Below are 23,203 nucleotides of genomic sequence, written 5' to 3' on the forward strand. Positions count from 1 at the left end.
TTGACACAGGGACAGAGAAAGAGAGAAGAGAGAGAAATAGACAGAGATAGAGACAGAAATAGAGACAGAGATGGAAGAAACAGGTACAGAGATAGAAAGAGAGGCAGAGAGACAGAAACAGAGACAGACGGAGATAGATGGAGACAGAAAAAAACAGATAAGAGAGACAGAAAGAGAAACAGAGACAGAGAGAGACAGAGACATAGACAGACAGAGACCCGGAGGGATGGAGAGTGAGCGTCAGAGGCACCGGTGAAGACAGACACAGAGAGAAGCAGAGAGCGAGAGAGAGGGGGACGCCGGGACACACAGAGCCAGAGAGAGGCCACCAGCGGCAGAGGAGAAAAACAGGAGAAAAACGTGGAGGGAAAGGCACAGAGGGACAGAGATGCAGGAGAACCAGAAGGGGTCAGGAAGAGCAGAATCCGCAGCACACACAGGGACAAAGATGGGGGAGAGATGGGTGGGCAGCGTCAGAGAGCACCGGGGAGGAGCCCAGGGCAGGCCAGCCCGTCCCCGCGCTGCCTCACCTCCCGGCCGTGGTCGCTTTCCCGGAAGAGGAGCTCGTACTTGATGATGCTCTCCTGCCGCGGGGGGCTCCAGGACAGCGTGATGCTGGTCTCCGACCTGGCCTCGGCCCGCAGGTTCATGGGCTGGCCGGGCACTGTGGGGGTGCGGGGAGACAACTAGGAGTGGGGGAGCGTCCACCCCGTGAAAGGGGCCCCACCTGCTGAGTGTCCCCACTAAAAAGCTTCCAGCTCTGGATGCTTCTAGAATGTTTATTTTCCTGGGGATCTAGCCCCCATCCCATTGTCACCTGTCCACCTCCGTTCCTCCATCCTCTCTTCTTCCAAAGGAAAAGAACACATTTAAAAATCCCCCCCCCTTATTTATTTATTTATTTTTGAGATGGAGTCTCACTCTGTTGCCCAGGCTGGAGTGCAGTGGCGCGATCTCGGCTCACTGCAACCTCCACCTCCAGGGTTCAAGTGATTCTCCTGCCTCAGTCTCCCAAATAGCTGGGATTACAGGCACCTGCCACCATGCCTGGCTAACTTTTGTATTTTTGGTAGAGACGGGGATTCACCATTTGACCAGGCTGGTCTCAAACTCCTGATCTCAAGTGATCCTCCTGCCTCGGCCTCCCAAAGTGCTGGGATTATAGGCGTGAGCCACCACACCCGGTCCAAAAATCTCCCTTTCAAATTACCCCAGTGCCCTCACTGCCTGCGCATTAGATGACAGAGAAATTAGCAAGGAGGTATGTGTGCATATTTTATTTCATTTTATTTTAGTTTTTGAAACAGGGTCTCACTCGTTCACCCAGGCTGGAGTGTAGTGGTGCGATCATAGCTCACTACAGCCTCCAACTCCTGGGCTCAGGTAATCCTCTCGCCTCAGCCTCCTAAGTAGCTGGGACCACAGGCAAGCACCATCATGCTCAGCTAATTTTTAGTTTTTTTGTGTGTACACATGGGGGTCTTGCTATGTTGCCCAGGCTGGTCTTGAACTCCTGGCTTCAGGCAATCCTCCTGCCTTGGCCTCCCAAAGTGTCAGGATTACAGGTGTGAGTCACAGTGCCTGGCCAAGGGTGCCTATTTTAAAATTTGGATCTCCATTCTGTATCCGCTCACAGACACAGCCAGTGCCAACGATTCCGGCCCTTTGCTTCAGCGGGTGCCTGAGTCTGCCCAGACTTTAGGTTTTGAAAGCCTGGGCCCTAAAGGAAAGGGTCAAACACCCTCAGAAAGCTGGGGTCCGCTGTGCCTAAATGCCTCTTCCAAGTCCTCCCACCTGAGCAGGGAGGGAGACTGGCCCACTGCCTTAGGGGTGAGGCAGTTTTCTTTTATTTTTGAGATGGAGTTTCACTCTTGGTGCCCAGGTTGCAGTGCAGTGGCGCGATCTCAGCTCACCGCAACCTCTGCCTCCTGGGTTGAAGTGATGCACCTGCCTCAGCCTCTTGAGTAGCTGGGATTATAGGCACGCGCTATCATGCCTGGCTAATTTTGTATTTTTAGGAGAGACGGGGTTTCACCATATTGGCCAGGCTGGTCTTGAACTCCTGACCTCGTGATCTGCCCGCCTTGGCCTCCGAAAGTGCTGGGATTACAGGTGTGAGCCACCACACTGAGCCAGCAGTTTTCATTTATTATTTCAGAAGCAGTGGCATAGGTCCCTCTAATGAGAACGGCAGACGAGGGGGGCTCTCAAACTCAAATGCCAACAGGGGCAGGGAGTTAACAGAGAAGAGAGAAGGAAGCACATAAGCCCTCCTTGTCTCCCACACAGTCACTGGAATCTACCTGTGTGTTTGATCATAGCCCTTTGGGCTTGTCAAATCAGGTTTTTTTAAGGGGAGTCAAAAATTTGGCTAAGATAACTCTCCGATTTTATTTTATTATTATTTTTTGAGACAGGGTCTCGCTCTGTCGCCCAGGCTGGAGGGCAGTGGCGATATTTCGGCTCACTGCAACCTCCGCCTCCCGAGTTCAAGCGATTCTCCTGCCTCAGTCTCCTGAGTATCTGGAACTACAGGCGTGTGCCACCACGACTGGCTAATTTTTGTATTTATTTATTTTTTTAGTAGAGATGAGGTTTCGTCATGTTGGCTAGGCTGTTCTCAAACCCCGGACCTCAGGTGATCCACCTGCCTCAGCCTCCCAAAGTGCTGGGATCACAGGCATAAGCCATCACACCCAGCCCTCTCCAATTTTATTTTAATGTTTGTTTTTGTTTTAGAGACAAAGTCTTGTATGATAGTGGTGCTATCATAGCTCACTGTAACCTTGAATTCCTGGGCTCAAGTGATCCTCCCATCTCAGTCTCTTGAGTAGCTGGGACTACAGGTGTGCACCACCATGCCTAGCTAATTTTTAATTTTTTTTTTTTTTTGTAGAGATAGGGTCTGGCTACATTGCCGAGGCTGGTCTTGAACTCCTGGCCTCAAGAAATTCTCCTATCTTGGCCTCCCAAAGTGCTGGGATTACAGACATGAGCCACTATACCTGGCCCTACATATGTTTCTTAAGAAATAGGGTCTTGCTATATTATCCAGGCTGGACTCAAACTGCCGGGCTCAAGCCATCCTCCTGCCTCTGCCTCTTGAGTAGCTGGGACTACAGGCACATGCCACTAAGCCTGGCTAGCTCTCTGATTTTGTTTTTTTTAATTTTTTAAATTTTTTTATTTTTTTGAGACAGCATTTCATTCGTCGCCCAGGCTGGATGCAATAGCATGATCTTGGCTCATAGAAAACTCCACCTCCCAGGTTCAAGTGATTTTCCCGCCTTAGCCTCCAGAGAAGCTGGGATTACAGGCGCCCGCCACCATGCCCAGCTAATTTTTTTTTTGTATTATTAACAGAAATGGGGTTTCACCATGTTGGCCAGGCTGGTCTTGAACTCCTGACCTCAGGTGATCCGCCCGCCTCGAACTCCTGACTTCAGGTAATCTGCTTGCCTCTGCCTCCCAAAATGCTGAAGTTACAGGTGTGAGCTACCGCGCCTGGCCTAGCTCCCTGATTTTAAATGCTAGCATGGAAAGAAAAATAATAAATGTATATATATATGTACATTTAAAAAAAAAATTTTTTTTTTTTTGAGATGGGAGTCTCATTCTCTCGCCCAGGCTGGAGTGCATGGTGTGATCTCGGCTCCCTGCAACCTCCGCCTCCAGGGTTCAAGCGATTCTCCTGCCTCAGCCTCCCAAGTAGTGGGGATTACAAGCACGGGTCACCACGCCTGGCTAATTTTTATATTTTTAGGAGAGACGGGGTTTCACCATGTTGGCCAGGCTGGTCTTGAACTCCTGACCTCAGGTGATCCGCCCGCCTCGGCCTCCCAAAGTGCTGAGATTACAGGCGTGAGCCACCGCACCCGGCCTAAATGCTAACATGAAAATATCTGAAAGCACCGTGCAGAACCCACAAACCACTCTGCGGCTTCCAGGGAGCATGCAAAGAGTCAAGCCGCGCGGCCGGGGCCCCGAGTCCTGCCAACCCCACGCCTCACCTCCCTGCTGCGTCTTGACCTGGATGGGGTCCGAAAGGGGCCCGTCGCCGACGGAGGTGAAGGCGAGCACCCGTACGGTGTAGGTCTCGTCCTCCAGCAAGCTGCCCACAGTGGTCAGCAGGCTGTCGTCCACGTTGTGCTTCTGCCAGTTGCCCACGGGGTGCTCCGGCTCCATGGTGTAGTACACACGGTAGCCACGAATCAGCCCGTTGGGCTCCACCGGCTCCTCCCACTGCACGATCATGGTAGTGGCGCTGAGCATCCGGGCTTGCACGTTTCGCGGCGCGCTGGCCGGGGCTTGCTCGCCCGTGCGGGTGACCACGGACTCGCTGGGGGGCCCCTGGCCGATGGAATTGACAGCCGACACCCAGATCTCGTACTCCGAGTTGGGGCTCAGGCCGCCAATGCTGTAGCGCGTGGTGGTAATGTCCTCTTTAATCTGATATGGCCCGTCCTGGCTCTTGGATTTATATTCGATGACGTAATAGGATACAGGGTCTGGGTTGCCCGAGTCCCACGTGATGGTGATGCTGGTGGCTGTGTTTTCGGTCACCACGGGAGTCCCGGGAGCTTTGGGAAGAGCTGTGGGCAGGAGGCAGCTGTGTCATGTGTTGGGCACATTGGTTGAGGACCTTGAAGGCTGTGTGACTTTCACCATTCAATTGCCTTCTCTGAACCTTGATTTGCCCAGCAGTAACCATGGGCCTCATGACCCCTGTCATCACCTATGTGGCAAATTATGGCCCAGGGGCCACCTAGTACCCATTTTCTTTCTTTCTTTTCTTTTCTTTTCTTTTTTTTTTTTTTGACAGAGCAAGGCTCCGTCAAAGGTTGCCTGGATCTCAGCTCACTGCAACCTCCACCTCCTGGGTTCAAGTGATTCTCCTACCTCAGCCTCCCCAGTAACTGGGATTACAGATGTCTGCCACCATGCCCAGGTAATTTTTTTTTTTTTTTTTTTTTTAGTAGACAGGGTTTCACCATGTCGGCCAGGCTGATCTCGAACTCCTGACCTCAGGTGATCTGCCTGGCTCGGCCTCCCAAAGTGCTGGGATTATAGGCGTGAGTCACTGCGCCCGGCCAGGATCATGTATAACCAATAAATACCTGTTCAAAGAACAACCGTTCCCTTCCTAGCCATGAATGACTGAAGCCAAAAAGGTAACTCAGAGGTGCTCCCACGCTGCCTCCCACCTGTGCCTGAAGTCAGGGATCAACTCCAGCCTGCCCCTCCACTTAGAAGCCCCATGGGCCCTGCTCACATTTCACCGTGATCTGAGCAACCGCCTCGATGACGCCCAGGCTGGACATGGCCACGCAGGTGTAGTTGGCCGAGTCCTTGACGTCTGTGAGTTCCAGCACGTTCCGGCCTACGGGCATGTCATCCTCGGGCGTCAGGTCCTCGGCCCCCTGCATCCACTTCACGTACGGCATGGGCGAGCCCACGGCCACACAGGTGATGTTCACGTTGCCCCCTGGCATGATCTCGTGGCTCACGGGCAGGATGGAGAAGCGCGGGGCCACGCGGCGGACTGGGGAGGGGGCGGCAGCGGCGACGGGAGGGAGGTGTGAGGTGGGGTGGGGGTGGGAGGGGAAGACAGGATGCGGAGGAGAAAAGAAAGAAAAGCAGGAAGGAAGAAAGAAAGAAGGAAAGAAAGAAAAAAAGGAAAAAAAAAAAGTGGAAAACCATTTAAATATAAACGGGGCTGGTTCTTTTCCCTCTGTTGATTTTTTTCCCCCCAAATGAAAACAAAACAAAAGAACCAAATTAAAAAACCAAATTCCAACACAAAGAAACCAAAACTTCAAAGGAAAGTACTTCACAAACAATATATAGAGAGATATATCAATATATAATAGACATGAAGCATTATCTCATAGCAACAGGGTTTCATAGACCAGGGTGGCTGGTCACAGCACAGATACGAACACAAAAATTTATCAGCGGTTTCTCATCTTTGCAGACAGAGGTGGCTTCAGGGGGCAGCCCCTCCGATCACTCCTGAATGGGGGCATCTCCTTCGGGGAGCGCTGGAAGATTCTGGCTGCGAGTGTCAGGATGTGGGTGGGTTAGGAGACAGGGCAACTTCCAACCCTCCCTGGTTCTCGGGATGTGGTGGTCACAGGACAGTTGTTGAGAGACCAGGAGACAGTAGGAGCCTGAGATTCTCAACCCCCTACTTCCCGGTGACTCGGGGCATTGCCCACTTACCCCCCTCCCACCGGGCCCTCCAGGAAAAGATGAGAAACTCTAATGAAATTTTTGTGGTTTTTGGGTATAGAAACCCTTCTAAAAGCTTCTGTCAGATCTGACAAGTTTCCATCAATAGATGCAGCTCTGAGTCACAAACATCATGCAAAATAGATTGAGAGAGAGAGAGAGAGAAAGAGAGAGAGAAAGACAGAGAAAGGAGGGAGGAACTGCAGGGGGATCTGGATCTTGGGGATCTCTAGTGCACACTTACGTGACACCAGAGAGAGGAGACGAATGAATGGGGAGAAAGAGAGAAGAGGAGAAAACAGGGACAGAGAGCGGGAGGGGCAGAGAAAGAAAGAAAGAAGGGGGGGGGCCCACTTCAATGCTGCATATTAATTCTAGCAGATGTGATCCAATATGACATGCCACATTGTCACATCACAGCCCTGGCAGAATAATAAATAGGATATTCATAATAATAATAATTAATAATAAACAAGGGAATGAACTTGAACGTTGAGAGAACAGGGACATGTTCTGTGCGTTTCTTAGCGGGGAAGTGGATGCAGCCTTCTCTCAGAGACCATGAAGGCAGCAGGATGCATTTCGGGGGCTCCGTTTTCGGAAGTCAGATGGGTTCCGGGGCAGCGGGAAGGGGAGGAGGCTAGCGGGCACCTGAACTTGCAAAGAGCATTGCTGGCCCAGAGGGGCTGTTTAACTGCTGTGGGAAGGACTCGGGTGAACCTAATAAATCCTTCTAGCGGGAAAAGGGGTTGTCCCTGGGTGACAGTCTCAGGTCCTAAAGAAGACACATGGGTGGGTCCCCAGCTTTGGGTGGGTGAAGGAGTCTTGTTTCAACTGCACAGGTGACTGACTGGAGGCTCAGTTAGGATCCCCATCAACACCTGCCTCTGATTTTCATACAGGACTGGGGGGATGCAGCCTCGGGGGGTGGTCTCAGGGGGTCTGGTCTACGATGCTGAGGAGGGGGTTCAAGGGGATAAAGGGAGGCAGCCCCAACTCCCTCCCTTCCAGCCTCGGTTCCTAGCTGGAAATCCCAACCCCTGCCTTCCTGAATCTGGGCGGGAGGCAAAGAGAAGGGGGGACGTTGACAGGCGTGGGAGTGGGGTCTGGAAGCTGGCAGCCCTTCGGAAAAAGAAGCCCCGCGAAAAGTCCAGAGTCGCGCTGGAGACAGGATGGAGGGAGTGGAGGGTACTGCTCCCGGGGAGGAGTCGGGGCAGGGGGAGACAGAAGGGCCATGCACACAGAGTGGAGGTGAGGGGCGAGGTGCCGTGAGATGGGGGGGCAGGTGGCTTTCTGGTAGGGCTGGGTGGAGGGTGGGGGTGTGGGGGGAGAATGGGGTCCGGCCAGCCGGCGGACGCGGTCCAGGCCAGCCGCCGGCACCCACAGCGAGGCACAGGTAAGATGCCGAGGCTGAGTTGTCATGGAAACGGAACACAATGGAGAAATGAGCGTGGGGGGAGCTAATTATTCAAGGACAGAAAAAAAACGGCATCGACGTCCAAAACAAAACCAGGAAGAACAAATGAAATAACAAAGCAAAAGCAATTAAAAAAAAAAAAGGAATCTAAAAAACAAACAAACAAAAAAACTCCCTCTGAAACAAAACACAACACCCAAAAGCAAGAAGAAGAAAAAAAAAAAAATCATGGAATGGGTGTGGGGCTGAAAATCGGGGTCTGAAAGGAGGAGGACTGTGGCTTCCCCAGGGAGACACCCTCCCCCTGGCAGAACACAGGATCCGGCCTCCCCACCCAGCACCCAAGAGCCTTGGCCAAGGGTTTGGGGTGGCCACAGGGGTGGGAGCCTCATGGACAAAAACCCTTCGGAACAAACCAACCCAGCCCAACTCAAGTCTCTCTCTCTAAAGCCCCTCTCAGCCCACTTCTCAACGGCACCCTGCCCCTCTTAGGGTTGAGCGAGTTGGAGGTCCCAAAGCTGAAATCACATAGCAAGGTGAACTCCTCAGGGTCTCAGAATCCCATAGTAAACCTCTCCAGGCAGAGGTGGAGGAGCTGATGTAGCTGAATGAGCCCAGGTGGCCTTGGGAAGATCCCCCGTCCTCTTGGAGTCCCAGTTTCCTCATCTGTAAAATGGAGGGAATTGGGTATCCTGACGAGAAAGGCATTAACCTGACTGGGGCAGTGCCTGGCACAGCAGGTGCTAAATCCAGGCATGGAGCTGGTGAAGTTACCTTTCAGCCTCCCAGGTCCTGGCACGATCAAACAGCTTCTCTCTACCTTAAAGGAGTCCAGGGACGAATTATAAAAAGGAAATGGAGGCCAGGCGCGGTGGCTCACGCCTGTAATGTCAGCACTTTGGGAGGCCGAGGCGGGCGGATCTCCTGAGATCAAGAGTTGGAGACCAGCCTGGCCAACATGGCAAAATCTCATCTCTACTAAAAATACAAAAATTAGCCGGGCGTGGCGGTGGGTGCCTGTAGTCCCAGCTACTCTGGAAGCTGAGGCAGGAGAATTGCTTGAGCCCGGGAGGCAAAGGTTGCAGTGAGCCGAGATTGCGTCAGTGCACTCCAGCCCGGGTGACAGAGCAGGACTCCATCTCCAAATAAATAAATAAATAAACAAATAAATAAAGGAAATGGGAACAGTAAGAATTTCTACTGAATCCCCATCTTACTTTCTTCCTTCTAACAATTTTAAGAGGCAAACATCCTTCTGCTCATTTTGCAGATGAGGCAACAGAGACTCAGAGAGGTGACAAGACTAGATGGAACTCACAGAAAGGAAATAGTGTAGCCAGAACTCAAAGCCAGGCAAGCCTGGTTCCTGCCTCTCAGAGAAAACAAGGCTTTTCTCACCATGGTGAGTAACGAGGATTACAGCCAAGTATCAATTCTTGGCATCTGGCTCTTTCAAACTTGTGTGTCCTGACCCACTGCGGACACCAAAGAGGAAAAAAGTACCCATCGCCTATATCAAACTCCAGGTACTGGCCAGTAGCCACTGGTTGAATAACATCCAGTAGCCATCATAATAAATGTCCAGAAGCCATCAGCAAAAGGCTCATACTCAAAGGAATTGTTGGAACATCAAAGGGAGTAAGATCTAGATTTAGGATCTAAAGGTTAAGTGCCAGGCCAATTTATCTCTTCTGCAAGGGTCGACATCTTATCCAAAAGACCCCGTTCCTGTTTGATCTAATCTTAAAATATCTCCCCGTAGGGATGTCATAATTTGCAAGGTACTTCTAACTTTTTTTTAGAAGTAGAGACAAGGGGATACCCGTTAAATATGTAGAAGACTTGCAGTACTATAAATCAGTTAACTATAGAGTTCACTATATTTATATAGTTATTATATAACTATATATAAGGTTAACTATAAATCAGTTACATGTGGGAGGGCATTTATCAACAGCAGTAATTTTAGGGCTCACAATCCCCAACATGGCCAGCAACCATCAGTTAAATGGACCTGCCAACAAATTATCATGGCTTCTCTGACACCTAAGAAAATTGCCCACTTGCTTTCTCACCCACCTTATTTGTTTCAAAGGGTGCGCTCTAGGAAGAGGGCTGGTTTGCCACGAGTTTAAGGGAGGATCATGCCCATTGGCACTAGGTGGCTCAGATCTCCCACTCCCTGGGGGCCTGGTAAGGCCTCTGGGCATCCTCCCAGCTGGCAAGGGCGGGTGACTGACGCTGTGTTCTGCCCGGTTTGGTGCTGGCACCCACCCACGTCATCTTTCCACCCCCGGCTGCAAGCTTGAGGTGCAGGTTAGAAAGTAAGGTGGGCACGGAGCCCACGGGACGGAGAGGCCCCGCAGGATGGAGAGGCCCCGCGGGACCCCCGCCCCCAATTACCGACCTGAATGGAGGGTCCAGGCAGGTTATAAGGGGACCACACCAGCCTTGGTCCTCAGCACGCTCCAGCTGGCTCTGGTTTCCAGCTCTTCTCGTCACCGAGTAGCCGGGGGGTCCCAGCGGGGGGGACCCGCTTGGGCGAGGGGGACGGGAGGGTGGGCGGTGGGGTGGGGGGGTGGCAGGTTGTGGGGGGGGGTGGTCGCTTCAAACCCCGATTCACATGGAAAAACAACTCAAAAACCGTCAAAGCAACCAGGAGACGACCCCTCCCCCAGGCAGGAAGAGGCAGAAACACAAAAACCAAAAAAGGGAGTTGGGAGTGGGGGGTGAGGGTAAAGGAGGGGGGAAGGAAACTCAAAAGTGAGGTGATCTGGTTGAAGCACTAGGTAAGGAACCCCGACAGTGTCAGACATCTCAACGATTCAGCAAGCCGCAGCTCCAAGGGGTGCGGGGATGGGGTGGGGGGCTCTGCTGGGCATTTTGGGGTGGGAGAAGGTTCTAGATAATTCTCCAAACTCCAAAATGAATATGCGGATGGAGAGGGCAGGGGAGAGATGCCAAGAAATTGTGCAGCCTCCGGGGGGTTTATTTAAGCTTAGATTACACCTGTCGGGGGGGAAGGGAGGGGTTGGAAACATTCCTAATTCCATAGCCCACTTCTTGTCCTCTCCTTTGAACTCCAGCCTGTGGCCCAAGGAGGGTAGGCACCGCCCCTCAGCCCACCTGCATATTTTCTGCTACCCTTCTCCATCATTTGGCTGTGCCTCCTTCCCTCCCTCCCGCCTCCCCGCTCCCACCGCCAGCTCCCTCCGCCATTGAGGTAACGTGCAAGGCCCGGAGGGACCTGGCTGGCACCGTGGCCCAAGGGCTGACCAGCGGCCTTGGCAAGTTGTTGGTATTTTGAGCTGGACGTTTGGATGCGCTCTAGATACTTTTTACATTTTGTTTTGTTTTTTTTTTTTTGGTGCCCGCTCTCTCTGTCTCTCGTGTCTTTTTGTTTTTCCCCCAGTTCTGGCCAATCCATGGACTTCCCTCACCACCCCCCACCTCGCTGCGGCCGCCGGAGACACAGGCCTTTCCAAATGACAAGGTGTAATCTAATATTCCCCTCACAAACCCCCTCCCCCAACAGAGGAAACAGCGAATGCAGAGGGTGTGAGGCAGGCAGCAGGCGAGAGGTGTTCAGAGCTCAGTGTTCCTGCAGAATGACCCCCTCCTCGCCGCCCGCCCTGCCCAAATGGAGGGAAGCCTACCTTCCCACCCTTGGAGTCCCCTCTCCCCCATGTGATGAGGGTGGGATGAGAAGGTCTGGGTCCTGATCTAACACTGCCTGCCCCTAGGATCAAGCCAGCGGCCTTGGGTAGGGAGGCGTGGCCAGGTATAGTAAGCACGAACTGGGGAGCTGGCCCACACACCCCAATGCGAGCCTTTCTGGGGATACAGGAGGTGAGGGGTGTTCCAGCCCAATATCTGTGTCTGTCCCTGTTTTGGGGGGCCAGGAGGTAAAGGGAACACCTGGGGTTCACATCCATCAATTTTAGGGCTTGGGTATTGGAAATTTAATTTAAAAAACAATTTTTCCCCACAAATTTGTATACTATGGATTGATCTGAAAAAGCCTGGAGATGGGTCACAAATATTGAAAAAGAGGACCTGGAAATCGGGCAATCTAGGCCTGGCTGGTGTCACACATCAGGAACTGGTTTCTTAGCTCAGCACTTGAGACTCTGCGTTAAATTATGCCAGTCCCATTGGTCTCTTCCAAAACCTTGAAGATATCCTCAGTCCCTTCAAGGTAGAACATTCCTCAACTGGCAGGGTGCGGTGGCTCATGCCTGTAATCCCAGCACTTTGGGAGGCTGAGGTGGGTGAATCACCTGAGGTCAGGAGTTTGAGACCAGCCTGGCCAACATGGTGAAACCCATCTCTACTAAAAATACAAAAATTAGCCAAGTGTGGTGCCGGGCGCCTATAATTCCAGCTACTCAGGAGGCTGAGGCAAGAGAATCACTTGAACCCGGAAGGCGGAGGTTGCAGTGAGCCGAAATCGTGCCACTGTACTCCAGCCTGGGTGACAGAGTAAGACTCTGTCTTAAAAAAAAAAAAAAAGGCCGAGTGCAGTGGCTTACACCTATAATCTCAGCACTTTGGGAGGCCAAGGCAGGTAGATTACTTGAGGTAAGGAGAACAGCCTAGCCAATGTGGCAAAACCCTGTCTCTACTAAAAATACAAAAATTAGCCAGGCGTGGTGGTGGGCAACTGTAAACCCAGCTACTTGGGAGGCTAAGGCAGGAGAATCACTTGAACCCAGGAGGCGGAGGTTGCAGTGAGCAGAGATTGCATCATTGCACTCAGCCTGAGCAACAAGAATGAAACTCTGTCTCCAAAAAAAAAAAAAAAAAAAAAAAGAAAGAAAAGAAAAGAAAAAAAGAAGAAGAAAATTCCTCCTAATGTCTCCAGCTTGTTCCAAGTTCCCCTGGCATCAGAGGACCATTTACATGGGTCCTGTGCACCATGTTTCAATAATGCTATGTAGCTAGACCAGGTGGTAAAGACACTACCTTTAACCACTAACTCATACTCTAAAGGCTTAGAGTTTTAAAGAACCAGAAAAGAACATTCACAGTCAGGCAGAATATAATCTGATCATCTTCCCACCTTGTCAAAAGCCAGAGGAGGGAGAATTCAACTACAGCTGGGAGTGGAGCTGCCAGCTGTATTTTTTAAAAATGGACACAATTTTGACTTCAGCCCTTTGGATCCCAGAGATAAATTTTAGGAGGAGAAGGTCAAGTCTGAATATTTTACCCCCTGTTCCACCCAGAGTCAGCCAAAGCTGGAGATCTGTCAGTTTAAAAAATAAGTAAAAGATTAGAGGTTACATTTTTCCCCCTTTTTGCAATTAATTCCTGTGATGGGCTGCTCTGGCAACAATGTAAATACTTGTAGCTTTCAGAGCATGCCAGGTAGCTCATCTCTTCTGGTGGGCTGGTACTTATCTGCAAGGGTAGCCTTGCACTTAACATAGGCCTTTGTTGTCCCTTTCTGTGGCCACAGAACTTCCTAGGAAATGACAGTGGGGAAAATGAGAGCTATGGCTCTGGGGAGGCCACTGATTTCATGGGGATGGGGTTGGAGCCAGGAGAAAATGAGATCATGAGATGAGCTCAGGAAAGCACTAGCGAAAAATGAGGCCTGAGCAAATGAATTAGCTTCTGCCCTACAATTATTTTTTAAAGTTTCCCATATGCCATCTTATTCAAACAGTGGACATGTGAAGTACATAACAGGGAAACTAAGACCCACGAAGAAGGGAAGTGACTTGCCCAGATCATTTGCTTGAATCCTTTATTTACAACAATCCTACTGGCAATGCTTGTTACATAGAGCACTTGACAAGCACTGAGTTCAATGAAATCCTTCCAACTAACCTGTGATCGAAGTTCATTTATGATCTCTACTGTTCAGATGAGGAAGTGGGGACTCCAAGTGGTCAAGTGACTAGTTCAAGGTCACTAGCCAGGGAGGGGCACAGACAAGACTGGAATCCAGGTCTGCCAGAGTCCAGAGCCTATGCTCTCATCACTTTCTGGGCTGTAGTGCCCAGAAAGTCCAAGTGATCTTCAGAGACCCTCTGTTCACTCAGTTCCAATGCACCAGGACCTAGCTTTGGTGAAGAGGCTGGGAGCCCCCTTTCTCCCATCGTTTGGCACTGCTCTGAGGGTCAGCCTGGCAGCTCTCATGCTGGGTTAACAAGGAGATCTTATTGCATCTAAAGTCCTCTTGCCAACTTGGTCCAGGATTTAATAATTGGCAAGTTTAGAGAAGGTGGGTGAGGGACAAGAGGGGGAAAAGGTGATTCCAAACTCTGGTTTCTGTCCTCAACATTGTCTAAATTGGGTAGTCAGCTGGGTTGGTGGTTAAAAATCTACATGGATATTTTATTGGGGGGTGTTTTTTATTCGGAGGTTGGAGTAAGACTCTCAAGGGCATGCCTTTTCTTGGGGAGGGGAGCAGAAGATGGGGGGGTGTGCATCTCTGAAGATTTGCAAGAGTGAGAGACACACAGAGAGAAAGAGAGCTGAAAAAGAGAAAGAGAAGCAGAGGGAGAGTTGGGGAGGCAGAGAGAGCAGGGGAGAGGCTGTGTCCAAGGTTCCCCTGGGCTGTTTCCAGAATTCCACAGCTCTGATGCTCAGGTACTCAGAAAGTGACCATGCTGTGTTGCTGGACAAAAGACACCTGTGACTGGGCTCAGGGTCTGAGAGGGGATGGGGGAAGCAGCTAGTGCTGCCTGGGAGGCAGAAGCATAGTGTTCCAGGTCAGACAACTGGCCAAGTCTTTCTTCCAAAGTCTGTCAGGCTACATCTCCTAACGGGCACTTCTGGATTGGTACCCAGTCAGAATGCATGCAGTCATCACAGCAGCTGCCATTTCGAGTGCCGATTACATACCAAGTATGCACAGTCCTGTGAAGATGGTGCTGTTATTGCCCTCTCCCCTCATTTAAAACTGACCACAATCCGTATTTGGATACGTCACTAAAATGAGTAAGAACTCAAAATGCTAGTGCACATTCAGCAGTACTTCAAATGCCTGGGTTTGGGCTTATTTGGGAGCGCAGGAGGCAGTCTCATTCCGAGGCAGAAGGATGGGAATACTTCGCCTGCTTAAGCTTCCTTCCAACATGGCTGCCTGGAGGCAGGGAGCTGAGTTACTACCTCTGGGGAAAGAGGGGCTGGCCAGTGAGGTCAGGAAATTTGGGCTGCTCTCTCCACATATCCCACCCATGTTCTGACCTCCTGCCATCTGTCTGTGCCACCTCCCTTGTGCCCTTGTGCCTAAGTGGTCACTTTCTGCCCTGGCATCCCAGCTGTGGGATCCCTTCTGCCCTCCTGGATGATAGCTGGGACAGGAACACTGGCTTTTAAATCACAATGCGTTTGGAGAACAACCACAGAACAGCTCAACCCAAGAAACCAAAACCAAAGAGCACAGAAACAAGACAGAACCAAAGACGAGTCACTTTGGGGGAGAAGAGGACCAGGTGAAGGGAATGGGAAGGGTAAAAAGAACCACTTGATTTTTCCCCCCAAAAACGAAACAAAACCAAAGAAAAAAAGAAAAAAGAAAAAAGAAATAAAAAGGAAACAAGAAAACCAAAAGAGAAAAACGGAACGGAAGACGAGAAACACTCCAACAGAAGGCATTGGGAATTCACCAAACCAAACCGACAAGAGAAGCATGCAGAGAAATTTTTACATTCTCCCAGCATGCATCAGGCCCAAGTTACCATGACGACGAGGAGTGCAAAAAACTTAGCAACAACATTACCAACGGATGCAGAGGCGACCATAATGCAAGCATCGCATGTGTGCGGCCGGCCCTAGGCCGGGCTGGGCGCGGCTGAGATTTTCGTGTCTTTCTGGGTTTTGCTCTCGCTTGGCGGTTTTTTTTTGTTTAGTTTGCTTTGTGCTTATGATTCATATTCCATCTTTTAAAATTGTTGTTCATTTTTCTATTTTTTTCGTGTGCGTGTCAGCGTGTGTCCGTGTGGTGTCTACATGTGTTTTGTGTGTGTGCGTGTCATTTTCAGAATGTAAAAATGTGGGTAAAGAAAGTAAAAAAGAAAAAAACACACCAACCTTCTCGAAGCTCTGAGGGATGTAAAGGGGGTTTGATGCGGAACACAATGACATGGGAAGAAGAGAAAAAATAGGGGAGATACAGAGAGTAAAAAGAGGACTTCCCAAGGCTAAAAGCTGCAATAGTTTGTTGTTTTTTTTTTCTTTAAACCAAAAAAAAAAAATTAAAATTAAAAAATAAAAAGAACAGCAATGACCTTTTTGTCTTTTTTTCCACTCTGCCCTTGACATATAAGATCTACATTTGCCTTTCTCCATTCTTTTCTAAACTTGATTCTGGAGCATCTAAGACCCAGGCAAAGATGGGGAAGTGGAACCTCACCCCCTCGACTGCCCCCAAGAGGATGGAGGCTCATGCTGGGGACCCCACCTCTGGGCGATGAGGACGCAGAAGCCCCCCTCCCTTCTTGCACCCTCACTAAAGGCCCCACCCGGCTCCCTGCCCCACACCCGCTGTCCACACTCTTTTGAGCCCTGCTGGATTTACAAACCCCCATCCCAGGTGTTGGCAGAGAAATAAGCAGGTTAGGTGAAGACCAGTCAGTTGGAGTCACGAACGCGTTACAACTCACCAGAGGTGCCGTGACAGCGGATCAGACGTGCCCCTACCCACCACCCGCCCACACACCCACATTCCCATCCCCTCCCCCTCCATGCGGCCTCCTCCTCACAGACAAAATGCAAAACCCCAGGTCCAGGACCAAGGAGTCACTTCAGGGCCAGCAGGTGCTGTGGATGGTGAGGACGAAGGTGGTGAGTGAGGGTCTGTGGGCGGGGGATGAGCCACACGGCCTCCTGGATGGAGAATGACTAGGGCTTGGCACTTCGCATGGGGGAAACTGAGGCCCAGAGAAGGATGTGATCGAGTCAATTATACAGCGCTAACTGGGGCAGCCCTGGGGATTGAATGGGGCCCTGGCATCCTGGCAGAAGCTGTTTCTACCACAAATCTGATCAGAAACAGCTACTAGGAGGTGAAAAAGGGAGGAGGAGGAGGAGGAGGAGGAAGACTACAACTTCTGAAAAGACCCAAGAGCCAACACACGAGATAAGAGGAGGCCAACGGAGGAATCTGGGGGCAAGGGAGCCCCCTGGCACCTCTGAGGCAGCACCAAGGGACCCACAAGGAAGGAAGCTTCCTTGGGGCCGGGGAGTGGGGAGGTGCTGGGGCGAGGCCCCCACGCTGCTGGGCATGACTGAGTGGGAATTGGAAACCAAGAGCAACAAGCTTCGCTGGGTGCCGTGCCTGCCCCAGCTTGGTGCAACTACCGAGCCCCCCGGGTGCCTGTGCCCGCTGTGGCCCCAGCCTCCCAACGGCCTGGACTGTCCTTCTCCGAGAGTCATTAGGAAGAGACAGAAGGCACCGGGCTCTGGACCAGCCGGTGGGGGGCGGGGGGGCAGCCTCGAAGACCCCTCCCCAACTTCTAGATTGAGGGCCCTGGATTGGGGGGGCAGTGAAGCGGGGAGCTACGAGGCCACAAAGTTAGGAGAAGCAAAGCCAGCACACAGCACGGGAAGGCACGACACACCACAGAAGCCAACTCGGGTGGGCAGGCGGGTGGGGAGGGGTGGGGCAGAGGCCTGCAGGCTCCCCTGGCCCTGTAGGCCCAAGACTCACCCCCTCACCCTGCCCCACGCCTTCCTACCCCACCATCACTGCCTCCCCAGAGCCCTGCTGCCCACGGGGCATCTGTTGCAAGGCACGAGGAAGGGAATTTAAGCTGCCCCCATTCTACACGTAAGGAAACTGAGGCCCAGAGAGGGACGCCGCCTCGGCCAAGGTCCCACCGCGACCGGGGAGGGGCCTTCCTGCTTGGGTGTGCAGGGGACGGGGGAGCCCGGAGGCGGTGAGCCCGAGGAGGGAGGGGGATGGGACGGGGCGGGTCCCTGCCTTCGACCTGGACACGGCGTTCCCTACCTCGCACGTAGAGGTTGGCAGGTGAGGAGTAGCGCACGCCGGCGCTGTTGGTGGCCACACACTCGTATTTGCCCTGGTCGGTTTCCTCACTGCTTTCAATCTGCAGGGCTCCTGTGGGAAGAGGGGAGAAAGCTTGGTCCGTTAGAGGGGGGCCCAGGAGTGAGCAGGGGAAAGCTGTCCCACCAGAGTGTTGTCCGGCCTGTCTCCTGTTCTGGCTGGGCCAGAGAGGCAGATAAGAGGTGAGAAGCCCCAGCTCGGCCAGGCCTTGTATGACCTCCACCCCCACATCTAGCCCCACCAGGGCCTGGACACACCAGATTCCCCAGCAAATTCTCCACTCGCAGTGGAAAAGCAGCTGGTCATGAGGCTGCTGCTTCATGACTGCCAAGTTGAATTACAAAGCTGGAGAAAAGTGTGGTTGAGAAAGCACTAAATGATGCTCTCCCGGCCAGAAGGAAAGAGTGGGTTGGCATTCACAACTCATAACCATCATTTGATAGATCCAGGGACCTAAGGGGGCCCACCACAAATCATGTGAAAATTCAGGGAGCCGGTGGTTGCTCTGTTTCATTAAGTGCCCATGAGTAAATGAACATGGGTCTGGGTTCCTCAATTGTGTTTGGAATCCTAGTCCTCAAAGTCCTCAACGCCCGTAAGTAAATGGAGACAGGGTTGTACTTCTTCAGGTGTGTTTGAAATTTCAGGATTAGGTTATACCCTGAGGTAGCTAAAGTAAAAAACGTTGAGGCTGGTGTGTATCAAGTATGTTTGAAATCAAAGCCATGGATCTGGATCCAAGCCTTCTGGCCTGAAGTTGATTGAAAAGAAGTCAGAATTTCCCCAAGTATTTTGAGTCGTCGAAGTAAAAGTCTGAATTTACCTGCTTGTATTTAAAATCACAGGCCTGAAGTCAATATCCTGGTGGCTCATGAGTAATTGAATGGACTTCATCGAGTGTGTTTAAAATTATGGTCCTAGACCCAATTCTATGATGCTCATAGGTACACAAGGATTAGATTAAATTTTCTTTTTTTTTTTTTTTGAGACGGAGTCTTTGCTGTGTCGCCCAGGCTGGAGTGCAGTGGCACGAACTCGGCTCACTACAAGCTCCGCCTCCTGGGTTTACGCCATTCTCCTGCCTCAGCCTCCCGAGTAGCTGGGACTACAGACGCCCGCCACCTCGCCCGGCTACTTTTTTGTACTTTTAGTAGAGACGGGGTTTCACCGTGTTAGCCAGGATGGTCTCGATCTCCTGACCTTGTGATCCGCCCGTCTCGGCCTCCCAAAGTGCTGGGATTACAGGCGTGAGCCACCGCGCCCGGCCTAGATTAAATTTTCAAACGTGTTTGAAATCAGGGGTCTGATTGAAAGCCTCTTATACTCACAAGTAAAGTTGAGGCTAAAATGCTCCAAGCCTGGATCAAAGAACTTGTTGGTCATGAGTAAATACAGATATAAAGAAGACGGCAATTTTTCAAATCACAGGCATATTTAAAATTTAAATATCACAGGCAAAAATCCAAGGTCTTGGTGTTCATGAGTAGATGAAAATAGAACTGATTTCCCCTCAATACATTTGAAATCACAGGCCCAAATCAAAGACTTCACTTCCAATGAACATATAAAAATGAATGAACCTTCTCAAGAATATCTGAAATCACAGGCCTTGATCAAACACTACTGTGCCCATGAGTAAATGAAAACGAGGCCAAGATTTCCCCAAAGATATCTGAAACCACATGCCTGAAACAAGTCCCTCATTTTCACAAGTAAATGAAGCCAAGTATGTCTTAAATTACAGGCCTTGATAAAAACTTGAGTGCCCAAAAATAAAAACTAAGGCAAAAGTTTCCCCACGTATGTTTGTAATCACAGGCCTGGATCAAAGTCCTTATTCTCATAAGTAAATAAAACTTAGTGTAACATATCTAAGTATGTTTGAATCACAGGCCTGGACCCAAGTGCCTGTCGACCATGAGTAAATGAAGATGAGTGAATATCCGCAAATGTGTTTGAATCACAGGCTTCAATCAGAGCCTATGGCACCAAGGATCCAAACATCCAGACTGAGTTTTCCAGTCTTGTTTGTGATTATCCCACAGAAATGACATGCACCCACAGATGGGGGGATTCTCTCTGGAGGTCATGGATAAAGACTCTGCCCCCATAGAACACTGCCTATTCTTCTTTGACTTCGAGGTTCTGGGAAGCAGGCAGTATCTCCATCACTAAGGAGGCCCAGAGAGGGTCAGGAGACTGCTCTAGGTCACACAACATTTGTAGCAAAGGTAGGGTTGGACACTGATTCTTCCCCAGGGTTCCCACTCAGGCCTTCTCTTGGCTCTTCTCTGAGGTAGCAGTTGGGTGGGGGATAACGGATGGAGCAGACTGACCTGAGAGCGCGTGTCTCTACGTGTCCTTGGGTTAGACCCTCCAGATCAGAAAGAACTGTGGAGCTGGAAGGCCCACTTTGCTTTTTTTTTTTTTTTTTCTTTTTTTGAGACAGAGTCTCTCTCTGTCACCCAGGCTGGAGTGCAATGGCGTGATCCTGGTGGCTCACTGCAACCTCTGCTTCCTGGGTTCAAGCGATTCTCCTGCCTCAGCCTCCCGAGTAGCTGGGATTACAGGCGCCCACCACCACGCCCAGCTAATTTTCGTGTTTTTAGTAGAGATGGGGTTTGACCATGCTGCCCAGGCTGGTCTTGAATTTCTGACCTCAGATGATTCACCTGCCTCGGCCTCCCACAGTGTTGGGATTACAGGCATGAGCCACTGCGCCTGGCCTGCACTGCTCATTTCAGAGGTGGCTAAACAACATGGGGCTCCCAGCACTCTGGGGGTCTTGCCAGGTAGGGTCCTTCCCAGAGGGAGAGAGAGCCCCCTGGCCTTCCACAGTCAGGTGACCTGAGGAGTCACCTCGGCCACATTCAGGTCCCCCGGCCACAGACACAGACACAGACGCAGAGACCAGACTAACACTGGGTGGAACGAGGGTGGTGGCAGGGTGGACACGCATGGAAGCGGGCCTGGGGACAGCCCCTGTGGAGCCTGAGGGGCTGAGTGGGCAGCGAGAGAGAGCGTGAGTGGCTGGGTGAGTGAGGAGCCTCTTACCTCGAATCGGAGTGCTTTCTGTAAGGGAAGCAGAGAGAACCAGGTGAATGTCACAAGGCGGTCGTGGGGGACCAGGGGGCCCCAGGGAAGCTGGGCCGGAGCCATAAGCCAGGCCTCTGCACTCTGCCCCGGGGAGGGGATCGAGCCAGCCCTGGGCATATGGACCCTGCAGGCTTTGCTGATGAAGCCGGAAGAGGCCTCCTAAGAGCAGGGTGAGGTCTGAGGGCTTGTCAAAGCAGGAGGGCTTCCTGTAGGAGGCGGGAATCTCTGGGGGTGGAGGGATGGAGTCTAGAAGACTCTCTGGACGGGCTGAGGGGCGTCTGTATGCCCAGGGGAGGTCTGTCAGCCTGGGCCTTTGGTGGCCTTCCCTCTGGGCCAAGGGAGGGAGGTTCATGACCCCCGCCTTCCTTCTTTCCTTCTTAGGGAGCCCAGCAAGGGACTGTTTTCAAGTCCGGACTAGGAGGGGACAAGGAGCAACAGGAATTATCTTGTTAGAGACAGGGAGGTGGGTGGGGTTAGTGCCCCAGGGCCAGGCATTAATACAGCCAAGGAAGGGTGTCACAGACAGGCCAAGTAGGAGGGACGGGGAGAGGCCTGCAGCCTTCTTACCAAGAGGAAAAGAGGAAAGACCTGTTTATCTGGGCCTTGCGGGCAGGGACGGTTAACTGCAAAGCAGGAAAAGGAGGCTCAGGGCTGGAACGTTACCCCTCTGCTCATGATCCAGGGAGAAGTTTTGGGCTCCCTTCTCTCTGCTGCCGATGGCCGATAAGCTGATAACTTGGCCGGCTGGGGCCAAGAAGATCCTAAGACCTGGATCTGCCAGGAGTGGCCAGACATGTGAAAAAACAGCTCATTCTGCGTGGCCCAAACCCATTTTACAGATGGGCCAACTGAGGCTCAGAGGGGAATCTCTGAGGTCCCATCACGAGGCGGGGGTGGGCACTGACCCTAGCTCTCCGGCCTCCTGGGCTGAGGAGCTTCTGGCCTGAAGTTTTCGGGGTCCCTGTATTATCTTTCGAGGTATCCTCGTGAGGCCACTCTGCACCCTTTACCGGGGAGCAAGTGGGAATTTGCCTAAAGTTACACCCTGGAGAACTGGAATCCGAGTCAGCAGAAATCCAGGCTGTCCTTTGCTAGGACATTGGGATGACGATGGTGGAAGCCAGGGTTATAGAAAGTCTTTTCAAGCCGGCCCAGTGGTGTAATCCTGGCACTTTGGGAAGCTGAGACAGGTGGATCACCTGAGGTCAGGAGTTTGAGACCAGCCTGGCCAACATGGTAAAACCCGGTCTCTACTAAAAATCCAAAAATTAGCTGGGTGTGGTGGCGGGTGCCTGTAATCCCTGCTGCTCAGGAGACTGAGGCAGAAGAATTGCCTGAACTGGGGAGGCGGAGACTTTAGTGAGCTGAGATGGTGCCATTGTACTCCAGCCTGGGTGACAGATTGAGACTGTCTCAAAAAAAAGAAGTCTTTTCAAGTTGGCCAAATCACTCAGGGCTATTCTATCAAGCGGAAACAATGTAGCTCTTAGACATTAAAAGGTGTTCCACTTCCCACCCGGAGAGAGATGAAAGAACTGGTATCATAGACTGACATCAGTCACTCTCACTTTAGTATGAATTAGTCCCACAACTGACTTCAGGGGATTCAGGCTGAATGCTGAGAAAAGTGGATGAGTAGTGCCCAGTGGCAGCTACGCTGGAAAAATCTCCACCCCACGCCCAGCTCCAGCCCCCAAACTTCTGTAATTAAATCCTTTTCCAGCAGGGCTAAGGCCAAGAAAAAAGTGGGGGAGGACGAAGTTCCATGAGCCCGAGGATGCCTCTGAACCCCCCTCAGCCTCCACTCTGAGGTCTGCCTGGCCCCTTGTGGACTTGTCTCTTTTCCTCTTTTCCTTTGGGTTTTTTTCTCCGCTGCACACTAGTGCCCAGCTGGGGAGGGCTGAGGGGCTCGTTGGGGAGGAGGGAGAGGGCGTTAGTATAACATACCAGGCAGAGTGGGTCACAGTTACCATCACGGTGGCTGTTAGTTTGGTGAGGAGAAGGGGGCAGAAGGGGCACAAAGGGGATGGGGCGTTAGTTGTTGACGTGGTGATGAAATCAGACTTACCAAAGGTTTCTGAACGTTTACAACAGGAGGATAAGAAAAGAGAACAGGAAGTTAACAGGTGGTTAGGAAGAATCCTGTGTCCTCATCGAGGAGGGGAGGGCGGGGGAGGAGAGGGGACGCTCAGAATAATAATAATAATAATAATAATAATAATAATAATAATAATAACATTTCTTACGGTTCCTAAAGTGGTTTATGTTCACTAAGCACCTAGCAGGCGTTAGACATTCGATCCTGCAGAGGTCACCAGAACACAAGGAAATAGGCACGTTTTATGGGGAAACTGAGGCCACCGCTCCCCTGCTTGCAGAGGCCTCGGAGCTGCAAACATCCTCAGCCGGGCTGGGAGAGGGGGGCAATTTGTCCCTGC

At 51.5% G+C, this 23,203-nt stretch overlaps 1 protein-coding gene across 4 annotated transcripts in view; it reads right to left on the bottom strand.

Moving 5' to 3' along the window:
- The window catches only part of PTPRS (protein tyrosine phosphatase, receptor type S), a 140,439-nt gene that overhangs the window by 35,069 nt on the left and 82,167 nt on the right, over nucleotides 1–23,203 (bottom strand). For 2 of the 4 annotated variants that reach the window (XM_025367199.1, XM_025367197.1), the window contains exons 6-9: nucleotides 17,613–17,723; nucleotides 5,273–5,542; nucleotides 4,011–4,592; nucleotides 531–664 (exon numbers count right to left, since the gene is read on the bottom strand). In XM_025367199.1, coding sequence (XP_025222984.1) covers nucleotides 531–664; nucleotides 4,011–4,592; nucleotides 5,273–5,542; nucleotides 17,613–17,723 — 1,097 coding nt within the window. Of the gene's footprint in view, nucleotides 1–530; nucleotides 665–4,010; nucleotides 4,593–5,272; nucleotides 5,543–15,694; nucleotides 15,707–17,612; nucleotides 17,724–20,723; nucleotides 20,742–22,833; nucleotides 22,843–23,203 lie in introns of all 4 variants that reach the window. The other 2 variants (XM_025367196.1, XM_025367198.1) reach the window with 2 other exon arrangements.

This window comes from Theropithecus gelada, chromosome 19 (assembly GCF_003255815.1).
Source record: "Theropithecus gelada isolate Dixy chromosome 19, Tgel_1.0, whole genome shotgun sequence".
In the NCBI taxonomy this organism is placed as follows: domain Eukaryota; kingdom Metazoa; phylum Chordata; class Mammalia; order Primates; family Cercopithecidae; genus Theropithecus; species Theropithecus gelada.